At 37.4% G+C, this 13387-nt stretch overlaps 1 protein-coding gene across 3 annotated transcripts; it reads left to right on the plus strand.

Moving 5' to 3' along the window:
- Positions 1-2842: 2842 nt before the first annotated feature.
- hoxa2b (homeobox A2b) lies at positions 2843-5891 on the plus strand. 3 transcript variants are annotated; one of them, XM_017471577.3, is made up of 3 exons: positions 2843-3022; positions 3475-3876; positions 4492-5891. In XM_017471577.3, exons 2-3 carry the CDS (start codon positions 3519-3521, stop codon positions 5208-5210), a joined length of 1077 nt encoding a protein of 358 aa, XP_017327066.1. In that variant the 5' UTR covers positions 2843-3022; positions 3475-3518; the 3' UTR covers positions 5211-5891. The 3 variants fall into 3 exon arrangements, with proteins under 3 accessions (XP_017327066.1, XP_017327075.1, XP_053537369.1); XM_017471586.3 differs by having other exon boundaries at positions 2849-3022; positions 3681-3876; XM_053681394.1 differs by lacking the exon at positions 2843-3022 and having other exon boundaries at positions 3051-3876.
- Positions 5892-13387: the final 7496 nt, after the last annotated feature.

The raw sequence follows: 13387 nt of genomic DNA on the forward strand, positions 1-13387 counted from the left end.
ATATATATATATATATATATATATAAAATTATACTGTGTAATGTGAACACTCCAACCAGGCTCAGATGTACTAAAGGAATGTTGATGTTAATGGCAGTCATATGACAAAACAAATGTAGACAATTATGTTACAAATAACGCAGGACAATATTTAATCAAGTAATACCAAATACGATAGATATAAAATGCAAGGCACAGAGTAAGCAGCGATTTGATTACAATATAATATTTAGTTCATATTACGCTTAGAAAAGGACTATTTTACAACGCCATAATCTGTAAAAACCTATTATGGTCTATATTGCCGGAAACGACAGACACCTCCAGATGAACAATGGTGGTATGGATCTCATTTACAGCTTGTGTGTGTGTGTGAGTGTGTGTGTGTGTGTGTGTGTGTGTGTGTGTGTGTGTGTTGAGGGTCATCCATCAAGCCCTACTGTCGAGCGCTGCCTCTGCACACACTATAAACAGCCCATATACGCCTCAGCCACACTCATTTACACAGCATCCACGCTGAGGAAGAAATAAACAATAAGAATATCGAATTGCATTAGAAATACATAAAATAGCTAAATAAAAATTGGACATTAAAGATGAAGTTGTAGGATATGTAGCAGGCGCTGCTGCATAGTATTCTTACCTTGGGTGGGTTTTATTCCAGCTCGGACATGTTTTTGGATAGACTACAGCAAACGTTGAAGCCAAATGAAATATTGTCGTGGGTAATACTTATTAAGAATTATTTTTGTACCTTTGGATATCTTTTCGTGGTGCAGATGTGGCGATTTAAAATATAGCAGTAATGGGTTATAGGGATTTTAACAACAGTGTCAGCAATAACAAGAGCAATAATGATAATAATAATAATAATAATAATAATAATAATAAGAAGAAGAAGCAGAAGAAGAAGAAGAAGAAGAAGAAGAAGAAGAAGAGGAAGAGGTAGAAGAAGAAGAAGAAGTAGAAGAAGACGAATATTAAACAAAACTGTGCGGTATTCAATAATAAATAATTATTTAGCAAGTAAATCCGAGATATTTTTAAAAACATTATTCGACACGTTCATCTGCTGGATGACGAAGTTTTCCCTTTTAATTTTGATGGATTTTGTAAATGTCTATGATCAGCGTTGACTGTTATGTCTAACAGACGGTGAGCGAGCCTAATCACCGTGCCAGACACTCACAAAGAGATTGCTCAGAAAACCTTTATTAAATAGAAAGACGAGTAACCTTATAGCTATGAATAAGCATTAAGCTGTTTATTCAACATCTCAATAAAAAATCTAAGAATTGTCTTTTTGATAAATGGATGCATGAAAATATAAACAGTAGAACAAGGAAGCCCTTAGAGTAATAGATAACGTCTGACAAGTCTTTGAGTCATTTGAAATAAGAGCTTAAATATATTTGGACGTTGTATATTAACGATGTATATGTTATAATAATAATAATAATAATAATAATAATAATAATAATAATAATAATAATAATAATAATAGAAGAAGAAGAAGAAGAGGAAGAAGGAGAATGTAGCTAACTATGCTTGAAAAACATTTCCATTCTAAATACAGTTAGCATTACTAACGCAACTTGAATTCATGCAGTAGAATTGCAGTGTTCATGTTACACATACATAAAGCACAACATAAAAACTACACAGAGTAATGTGAACGAAAATCTCTATAAATACACAGTTTAGGCAATGCAACTAAAAAAAAATACTATATCTGAAAACTGAAAACAAATACAGATTAAACATTCGGTTACTGTGTAGTGAATATAAATATTATATGGAATAAATTTAACTGTCCATTTGTAGTGTTATTGCTCATATCGTGAGAAAGCACGCCAGCTTTGCCGTTTGATAGCAAATATGTAGGAAGGAGGAAGATTTTTTTGAAGAATGCCAACACCCACTTCTTTCCCACACAATACATCCAGTGTAATTGCAGAGAAAATCCTTTTTTCTTCTTCTCACATCTTTGGTAATTCTATCCATATATATCCTTTCCCCCATACTCTCTTTTCCAACACCAAAATGAAGAAGGGCAAACGAATATTTGGTCCACAAACAAGCAAATGTCGTTCTCGGGCATATCCGGTTTGAAATTAGAATTAAGATCAATCCATTCTTCGGTAAAATATTTTTATAAACGAATGTACAAGAGAGAGACTCACATCGCAATCCCTATGCTGTTTCCTTCTTCCTGAGCACATATGATCTAAGAGAGGGCTAGATGGTTTAAATGTGTTTCTTAGGGCACGAAGCTGTCAGACCTTTTGGCGAGCAAGATTGATAGCGCGCAGGCTTCCAGGGCTCTTTGTTTGGAATATAAGCAATAAAGAGCTCGTGGCCCACTGCCACTTACAGCTGAAGACAACATAGGTAAAAAGTCACATTCTGAACATTCTGAGGTCCATATTTATGCGTTTATTTTGCATTCATATATTTAAAATATCCCAAAAGAGCATACTTTGAGGCTTATTCAAATCCTCAATGTCATCGTGAGGTCAGTTAAGGCAACAACATATACCTTCATAATTGCAAATCATAATTGCAAATAGGCTGTACGGATGTAGGTCACTTTGCATTTTTCGTTTAAATGCAATGCAACAATATTTTTTAAACCTTGATCGTAAAAATCTTATTAAGATACATATTAACGAACTCAGACCATTCTGGCACCACTATGATAAAAGTGTCCAATTGCAAGAGCACCCAAAACCCAAAAGTTTTATTCTACAATTTAATACATTTAAGATCATTCGACTGGGACAATGCCCATGCAAATGCCCGTGTAACACCTTCATGAACGCGCTCGCACGCCCCTGTGCGCGTGAACTGCAGAGTGAAAGTCTACTCGCCCTTGTGAACGCGCACACAAGAGTGCGCGTGCCAGGGTTCTTACGCATGCGTGTATTTGGGAACGCGCGTAGTCTGACAAAAGTTGGTGGTAAAACTCGGTCGCAAGATTAATGGGTTTCTTTTGAGCATCACGGCTGGTGGATCTTATATGGTGAGTTTTTTTTATGTGGTGTGGCTCACAATCCAATTTGAGTCGGAAAAATACGTCGAAGAAAGTAGGCGGCGGGCATTTTCTATTTAATAGCTTATAGGCTATAAATACATATAGGCCTATATATAATATAATTTTTTTTTATAGAATTATCCGTTAGCGAGCATGTGGACAAACTGTTCACAAAATGCGCAAATAAACTAGCCCGTCCCTGAGAATGAGGCGTTCCTGTTCGACTTTTCTCGATCAATCACGCGGACAGTGGCTCCTTTTGATTAAACCCCAAATTGTCATTGGACAGAGGTAATCATGTGACAAGCAATACGGTCCAATTTCAACCTTGTCTCCATGAAAGCAGTTTAATGGTATCGCGGTCCCCATACGGCCGTAATCAGCAAAATAGTGATTTTTTTTTTTTACACCGGGCACAATATTTCATTATTTCTTCGTAGGTCCCAAATCTGTGCGCGGGGAATTCCATTAAGACTCGGAGGAGATGAATTACGAATTCGAGCGAGAGACGGGCTTTATCAATAGTCAGCCGTCGCTCGCTGAGTGCCTGACATCTTTTCCCCCTGTCGCTGATGCATTTCAAAGTTCATCAATCAAGAGCTCGACGCTTTCACGCTCGACACTGATTCCTCCTCCTTTCGAGCAGACCATTCCCAGGCTGAACCCGGGCAGCCACCCTCGCCACAGCCGCCCCAAGCAGAACCCGAACGGCTTGTGCCCGCTGCCCGCCGCCTCGTTACCCCCGGAGTACCCGTGGATGAAGGAGAAAAAAGCTTCAAAGAAAAACCAGACTTCAGCTGCAGCCACAACCGACCCTGCACCACTCTACTTCTCTCCTGAAGGTAAAATTTTTTTGTAAACCTCATTCGAACACTCTATGTTTCAATTTTACATCATGTTATAGCCATAGGCCTATTTAAGTTATCTTTAAGGAATTATGGGCAAAAGTCTCTCGCTCCGGTGCATCAGAACTCAATGGTGTATGCAATATTTAATATGTGAAAGCATGACAAATTATTTGAGGGTGTTTTTGCACAACTCCCAAACCCTGTGTGCGCTACTTGTAGGGCGTGAATTTTAATATTTGACAGTAATGAAGAGTGATAGATTGGTATTACTCAAGTCGGCAGCTGGCGTGTTCATTAATCTTCTCGCGGGCTCGTCCGCACTCACACCGCACACAGCTCTCTCTCTCTCTCTCTCTCTCTCTCTCTCTCTCTCTCTCACACACACACACACACACACACACACACAGCTTTCTGGCACCGGGGCCGAGGACACAAATTATTCTCGTGCCGTGGCTTCATTCCCACCGACGATTTATGCCCCTTGCGAACCGCAATATATTGGACAAGTTTTGTGAGGTCAGCTGTATAGCCCCAGAGCGCGTTGTTAACAAAGGACGTGTGATAATTAGTGGCATATTGATAATATATAACGTTGCAATGCGCGTGCAGGTTCGCCGGAGGTTTCTGACGGTGGCGGAGGTGGCGGCGGCACACGCAGACTGAGGACGGCCTACACCAACACACAGCTCCTGGAGCTCGAGAAGGAGTTCCACTTCAACAAGTACCTGTGCCGACCACGCAGGGTGGAGATCGCCGCGTTGCTGGACCTCACGGAGAGGCAAGTAAAAGTGTGGTTTCAGAACCGGCGCATGAAGCATAAGCGCCAGACGCAGTGCAAGGAGAACCAGAACGGCGAGACGAGAGCTGTGAGCCTGGAGGAAAACACCGCTCATGGCAAGGTTTTTTACGAACAATCGGGAACGAACTCCGTTTCCGGGGCTCTCTTGGAGAACGAGAGTTACGCGTTCCAGCAGAACACTACGCAGAATGGACACAATGGAGAGTCGCCGAGCTCTACTGTTTCGCCCCTGAACAGTAATGACAAAAATCTGAAACATTTTCCCAACCAGTCACCCACTGTTCCCGTGTGCGCCTCTACAATGGCTGTGGACGGCGCAGCTGCTCGGGACAATAGCACTCCTCCAGGCCTGGACGGCCCCATGCACGACTTTCACGTTTTCTCCACAGATTCCTGCCTGCATCTCTCAGATGCCATCTCTCCGAGTGTGTCTGAGACGGTGGACAGCCCCATGGGTTTAGTCACGGACTCATTTGATTTCTTCTCGGAGACGCTCACGACGATCGACTTACAACACTTGAACTACTAACAGTTTTTGAGCACAAGGAAGCCCCGTTATTTTTCTCTACGTTGACGGATGGTCAGTCTGTTTTAATTATAACGTTTGAAAATTAGGCCTAGACCATTAGCCTGCGAAGGGTTAAGTTTAATATGAATGATTGAATGATTAATTGTGTTTACAACGCAAAAACAAAAAAGAAAGTGATATTTTTTCGTTTTATTTTTGTATAATCTTTGCTGCAGTGTGGCATATTTTCCTAAAATAAAATTTTTACATTGCTGAAGATAAAGGAAGGCCGCTGTGATTTGCATACATTTGCTAAATATTTATAATACTTTGCTCCGCGCCAAAAGTGAATTCATCCCATTAAACAGCCATAAAAAAAATCATGCCATAAAAAAAATCAAATGATCATGTGAAATAAATAAAATAAATGCTGTTGGATGACATGATATTCAGTCTAGTACGAAAACAAAAACCTTTTTTGTTTCGGTAGATCCAATAATTTCTGAAGTGATATAAATATTGTTGTAACCTACATGCACATATAAAATCTCTGGAGCACGTTAAAGCTTAACAAGTGCAAGCTTATTGTGATAACCGCCGCATGGGCTGCGTAGTTTAATATAAGCAAAATATAGGCAGAAAAATATATTGCTTGTTTTTAAAGAAAATTGTATCAGCCATAAGCCTTAACTGTTGAATATTCCATTAGACCTAAATTTGCAGATATATATATATATATATATATATATATATATATATATATATATATATATATATATATATATATATATATATATATATATATATATATATATATATATATAAACACCACCAAATGTAAGGAAAGTCCCTGCTGGTGCATGGTCGAGAAAACAAACTCTCACTGTATCGGAAAACACGGGTAGCACCCTGTTCAAGAGCTGTAGCGTTCAAGAGTTTAGCAATTAAATTTTATAGCCTATTAAACCTTCGACAGCGGGGTTAGTGTCGAAGCCGCAGCACGAGTAATTCAATCTGGGGCTAGGGACGATCATTGAATTCTACCCACTATTAGTCACTAGAATGAAATAAAATTTATTTTAGATCAATTTAAAATAATTAAGGAACAGGAAATATTTATTTATAACGTGATCAGAAATTTAAGTTCGAAAAACAACAGAAATGCATATTGTATAAATTCGACACACACACACACACACACACACACACACACACACACACACATATATATATATATATATATATATATATATATATATATATATATATATATATATATATATATACACGGTTAAAGCATTTCAGAAAACTACTTTCCTTCACAGCCAACTCTTGCATGAGGCCCAAATATATGCCAACTTTCAGTAATGGTGGACTGCCTAACCATACAACGCAAATTCCTTGCTAATGTTTATACATATACATTTTTCCTTAAATATTTTACAGAAACCTTTTTTTACTTTTACACTTGTTTGAGTATAAGTTTAGTACTATTGGCTGTAATGCGAGTTTTCCTTTAAGGTCTTATTAATTCTAACATAATTAAATGTAAATATACTTTTATACTGTTTTACAATTACCGCTTTATAATTACTGGTTTAATTCACGACTCTGCACTGAAAAGACAACACCACACTTAACTACATGTAGAATCTATAGTTTATTATGTAGTTTTATAGAATTTGAAAAAACCCCAAAAAACTAAAAGCAGCCACGTGGGATTTTTATTATTCAAACAATTAATAGCCCATACTTCACTTTAACGATAAATTTATTTGCATGTAGTGTTTATCAGTGGGCCATCGAGCTAATACTTTCCAAACAGCTGCAGTGTTGCACTCCCGAAGTGGGTATTAAAATGGAAATGAGTTCCCTCTACTCTCTGGGGTCTGGACACTGGTTTTATCCACAGATAATGGAGCTAGTAAAGACTGTTAACTGCATGTGAACTTCTACAAGAAACATTTCCTGCTTTTCCAAATTAGTTCTACATGTCAGATTTACCTTCAAAAGTGATCAGTGATCCAACAGTATTTTCACACATAATTAAATTCAATTCAAAATTAATTGTATTAAAAAATATTTATAATCATACATTAACGGACAATTAAAAGCCAGGTGCTACTGGACACTGACTGGGAATAAATGTGATAATACATTGACTTTAATTTGGCCAACATTTTGAAACAGAATTAGTAAAGTGAGGCTTTGATTCAGTATATTGATATTGACATGGCACATCTAAATAATACAGGGAACTGCAGTCTAAACTTTTCTTAGTCATATTTACACATTTATTGGATTCACTCAAGTACACAGAAAGTCACTCAAGTATGCAGAAATAAATACATTGCACAATAGGTGGCATTTAGAGTTTTCTAACAGAGTATCCTGTATTAAAGTCAACTAATCACAAGCAATACAGTCTAACACCCACTGGGCATAGAGCCACAATGAAGCAGAACAACAACTTGACTGATGTATTTGGACAGAAGAAGACACAAGATTGACATGCTGCAGTTAGTTACAGACCAGTATTTCTCTGGGTAGGAGCTCAGCATAAGAGTTGATTTGCAACAAGTTTATTTACACATAAGCATTACCCAGGAAAGTTGTTATCCAACAACCCATAAAGCAGATAAACTGAACATTTTCTTTTTGTGTTTTATCATTGCCATCTGAATAACATCAAGTCTACTTGTATAATATAATAATTACTTGAACTTTAGACAACAGCCATGCATCAAATTTTATATAGCCTATATTATAACTTTGACTCCACTTGATGATGATAATATTGGCTTGTACAAGTAAAAATCTTTTAGAATAACATTCCGGTTTCTTGGTCTGTTATCCCAATCAAACGTTTATTATTGCAATTGAAGTAACACAATCCAGTAATACAAGAAGAAAATACTTAAAAAATTTCACAGTCAGTTTTTCACTGTTTAATGCCCTTCTCATGCCTATTAGCTGGTCATAAAGTTTGGTGGTCAGATCTCATGCCACATAGCCTTTGGATAAACAAATAACTCTGATGTAGTGTGAGATAGTGACTCTGTAAAAAGTCACTATGAGTGACACAATTAACTTTTTTATCTTGTAACATTTAAGCAGTCGATACCATATATAACCATGTACCATTTGACTACTTATACATTTAAGCTGACCTTATTTTGAAAAAGCATTTTAATGTTCATGTAACCATGCCTTTTTTTTTTGCAGTTGTAGGAATATTTGATGTCAGCAAAGCCTTAAATGAAAAAGACTTTGCGCTATTTGCAGAAAATATAAAGACAGAAAAGTGCACAGTTCCTCCTTCCAGCATGCTGATGACAGAAAGGAAAACCCCATGGCTTGTCCACTAGCATCGAAGCTTATGCCTATGCAGCCATTTAAAACCATGGTGTTAGACATCTAGTGGTTTCCATGGAAACACAGCATATTTTTTTTTGCAGTCCATGCATCATTCCCATGCAGGGCTTTGCTTCCCAAAGGCATCACAGAAAACAACCTTAATTAAATGGCAGAGCGAGACTTACTTTTCACCTTTGATCTACTATAGGGATGTCATGCTGTAATGCTTCTGGGTAGCATAGATTGGCTGGGCCTTTTACTGTATCTCAGGTTAATTCTATGAAGTATGAAGACAAGCAAAAGAAGTAGTATGAGGTACAGTGTATAAATCACAAGCATGGTAAGTAATTGTAATAGCATTAGGTGGATGTATTTATACACCTCAACCTTGGGAAGTGGTACAGTGGTGCACTGTGCTGCCTGACAGCTCCAGCTTTCCTGGTTTGATCCTAAGCTTGGTTTAATGTATTTGCAGTTTTGCATGTTCCTTTGTTCACATGAGATTCCGCCGGGTTCTCCGGTTTCCTCCCACTGTCCAAAAACAGGCAGGTGGGCAGAGTGACTATGCTAAAATGCCCCTAGGTGTGAACGATTGTTTGAATGTTTGTGCATAGTGCACTGTGATTGGCTGGAGTCCCATCTGGGGTGAATTCTCCTGCTTTGCTCCCAGTGTTTCTGGGATATGCTTAGGATCCACCGCAACCCTGACCATTATAATGCGGTTACTAAAAATGAATCAATGTTTAGACCTCCTTAACTAAGCCATACCTTAGGCAAAAACCGGCCCCAGAAGATTCAAAAGCAAACCTCCTTTAAGAAATTTACAATACAAATAAGCAACGGCTGAAGTGTTGCATTCTTTGGGTTAACAGTACTATTGTGGTCAAACAGCATGTTATTACATGTTATTGTTTTGATTTGATTGTAGGTTATGTCACTCTGTATATAATATGAAAGAATTCATCTCTGGGACTGCAGAGTGCAACAGCTGGATGGAAGTCGCTCACAGCTGCGTACCCTGCAGGTCTGAGCCAAGTTCATGAGCACTCTCTGAAGAGGTGTTGTAAGCAAAACCAGACAGTGAGGGGGTGTAACGCTCAAAGCAATTGCATGCACATTTCTCTTACCACAGAAGCAAACAAAAGGGATTTCTAAGCTTGAATGCATTAATAATAAATATAATGTCCATCAAAGGTGACCTTTTGTCTATCTTTATCTGACAATTCATTTTGCCCCCCCCCCCCCCCCCCCCAAAAGATGTTAGCATCAAAAGAATGTGTTGAGGTTTCCATGTAAGCTAATTCTAAGCTATTTAAAAACAACACCTGAGCAGCTTAATCCTTTGAAGGCCAAAAGGTAAAATGCCTTCTCATCCACAAGAGAGTTTATACTTCACACGTTTCACTGTACCCTCCAGACAGGCTGAATTACAGTGGTAAGTGCAGATTGTCATGTGTTTGGGCTCCAGGCTTCAGAGGCTGCTTAGATGTTCTGATAGTGAAATGAGCTATCTGCAGCATACTGTAACTCATCTTAGTGACCTCATCCCTCTCAGCCAAGGGCTTGAAACCTGCAGTTATCCTGATGTTGTTGTGATGTTTTAAATGCATAAATGCAAACATGCAAAATCATGTATAATTTTACATTCATAGCGCAGCTTTAAATCCAGAGACCGAGAAAGCCATTGTAAAAAAAACACCCTTTTTTGTCCCTATGACAATTTCTGTGTTTATGTGGGTGTTCACATGGGGTATAATCTTGTTGAAACCTCTGTCTATGGCTACATTTTAACCTCCTGGCAGGAGAAACCAGGGGCAACAATTTCCTGGTACGTGGCAAAATTCATGGTACAACTAATCCTCCCAAGAGTTCCTGGACCACGAGCCACACAGCAGAGCCTACACATCAATGATCCACCACCATATTTCAGTGAGTTTGGGGGATTTTCCTTGTATGTGGCCATCTTTTTGTCCTCAAACATTCTGATGGTGTGCCTCACCAAACGTTTGATTTATATCTCATCTGACCAGAACACAATTTAAATAAAAACAATTTATTAAGCTTGGTGATGTTGAATTTTGTGGTTTCATTTCTGCAAACATTTCCAATGTTAGAAGTGACCACTACAAAAATAAACAAATAAATAAATAAAGTGTGCAATTTTGAGCCTGAAACTCTTCTTCCCCTCCCTGCTAGGCTCATGGGTCAAATGGGCCAATTCCTGACAAATGTCCAACTGTTCTGGACTAAAGCTTTCTATTATAGCCCAGGTCATTCCTAATGATATTTTAACTGCTTGTGTTTTTTTTTTTCATCCATTAACTTAATATCCACTATTTTTTAAAGATATAAGTCAGAGGTATCTTTTGTTTCAATTTTATTGTTTGTTCTCCATAGTGTTGCATAACAAATGGATTTTATTTGTGTGTGACCTCATATTTATATGTCAAGAAAACAAGAAAATACATGATGGATGACAACTGGTGAATTGAAATAGTTCTCATATAAGTTTTTGCACATATATTTTGAGAGAAATGTAATTTACATTTGTAATAAAATTTTTTATTGTAATAAAATGTTTTTGTAATAAAAAAGAAAGTAGTTTCTTATTGGATTTATTTTATAGAATCCTTTCTGCTAATTTATATCATCAAATAATTCTGGATGGCAATACATACATAGAATATATAATTAAAGTAAATGTATTCTAAAAAATATGGGAAAAATACATATATTACTGTATATATTTTAACAAAAATATATGGGTCACAATTATTGACCATGGAGACCTCTCCTCAATACGGAATCTTTATAGATCCTCCAGGATCCTACGTCCCCTCTTGTAGACTTCTTTAGCTCACACCACAGGTTTACAATGGGGCTTAAGTCACTGAACTGGACCATGTCAAAAGCCATGTTATATGTATCTTGTATTGTTATTTGTCCTACTGGAAAATCCAACCACAGCCCAGTTGTGGGTACTTGCTGGAGGCAGCCAGATTTTCTAGTGATAGTTTATGGAGCCCATGATGTCATGAATACCTAATGAGGTTTCCAGGTCCTTTGGGGGAAAAACAGCCCCATCAAAATAACAGCTCCTCCACCATACTTAACAGTGAAAATCAGACTATTTTCTGTATATCTAATTTTGGTTCTTATAAACACAGAACCTGTCTTCAGTAAGGTTCCAGTAGCATCTAGTCAACTCCATATGCTTGTAATTAGTGGACTTACAAATGTGGACTTCACAATCCTTATACAGAATATATATATATATATATATATATATATATATATATATATATATATATATATATATATATATATATATATATGTGTGTGTGTGTGTGTGTGTGTATGTGCGTGTTTGGAATGTATTCAGACCCTTTCAGGTTTATTGTATTGTGTTCCAGATTTTAGTTAAAATGGATTAAATAGAATTTTTTGCCATTAATCTTTACACATAAATAAATCTCTCTGTCCCTGCTGCCAAGAAGTATCCCCATAGCATGATGCCGGCACCACCCTGCTTCACAATAGAGATGATAAATATGCACTCACCGCCCACTTTATTAGGAACACCTGTACATAAATGTGCAGTTATCTAATCAGCCAATCATATGCCAGCAGCGTAGTTAAAAAACAAAACAAAACAAAACATGCAGATAACGGTCAAGACCTTGATGTAATGTTCACATCAAACATCAGAATGAAGAAAAAAGTGTGATCTCTATGACTTTGATCATGGCATGGTTGTTGGTACCAGATGGGCTGAATATTTCAGAAACTGCTGGTCTCTTGGGATTTTAACACACAACAGTCTCTAGAGTTTACACAGAATGAAACAAAAAAACAACAACTGTGTGAGCAGTTTCTGAACTTGGAATTGAACCCTCACAAAAACAGGATTACGCTCGGTAATTTTAAGAGTTTTTTTTTTAGAGTTACACATGTATGGTTTTGATTTATGCATGTGTGTTTTTTGACAGTCTTTTTAATTCTACAGCAGTTCCTGAAATACTCAAACCAGCCCATCTGGTGCCAACAACCATGCTATGGTTAAAGTCACAGAGATCACATTTTCCCATTAACTGAAGCTCTTGACCTGTATCTGCATGATTTTATGTATTGTGCTGTTGCTGTAAGAGAGAGAGAGAGAGAGAGAGAGGGGTCACAAAAAGAAAACAAAGCTTCCCACAAGATTTTTCTTTGCCCAACAGATCTGGAATTATATATATATATATATATATATATATATATATATATATATATATATATATATATATATATATATACACACACACACACACACAAATTAAAGGATAAAGCAATGTTGGGCCAGCACCAGCTGCCAGCTTCAATGTGCCTTTACATACTATTCTATTCACTCAGCTGGTGTTTTGATGATGGAGAGCGCTGTCTAACCCATCAGTCTGTAACAGGTGTTCAACTGGGTTAAAATCTGGTGACTATGAAGTCCTTCGTATAGGATTTACATCATTTTCATACTCAACCAACTATTTGTGAGCCCTTGTGCCTCGTGTGGATGAGGACATTGTCAACCTGGAAGAGACAACTCCCATCAGGATAGAAATGTTTCACATTCAAATCCAGAAGCTTTTTTTTATGCTGTAGTTGTACAGACATTATTTCCAAGGGGTTTTGCTCTATATACTGTATGCTGCAATAATGTATGCTGGAATACATATATTCCTTTGCTATCAAAACAGTGTAGTAATACCGCTTTATATATAATGTTTTTTTTTTTTAATTATCAATTTAAGAAAATTTCAGGGATCTGCTGCACCTGTAAATAATATCTGTACCCCATATAGCATAAA

The sequence above is a fragment of the Ictalurus punctatus genome, chromosome 1, assembly GCF_001660625.3.
Source record: "Ictalurus punctatus breed USDA103 chromosome 1, Coco_2.0, whole genome shotgun sequence".
NCBI lineage: Eukaryota > Metazoa > Chordata > Actinopteri > Siluriformes > Ictaluridae > Ictalurus > Ictalurus punctatus.

Bases quoted from the DNA above. Each gene is read 5' to 3' on its own strand.
- hoxa2b (XM_017471577.3), top strand. From the start codon at position 3,519: ATGAATTACGAATTCGAGCGAGAGACGGGCTTTATCAATAGTCAGCCG. The intron at 3,877-4,491 runs GTAAAATTTTTT...ATGCGCGTGCAG, and splicing joins ACTCTACTTCTCTCCTGAAG to GTTCGCCGGAGGTTTCTGAC.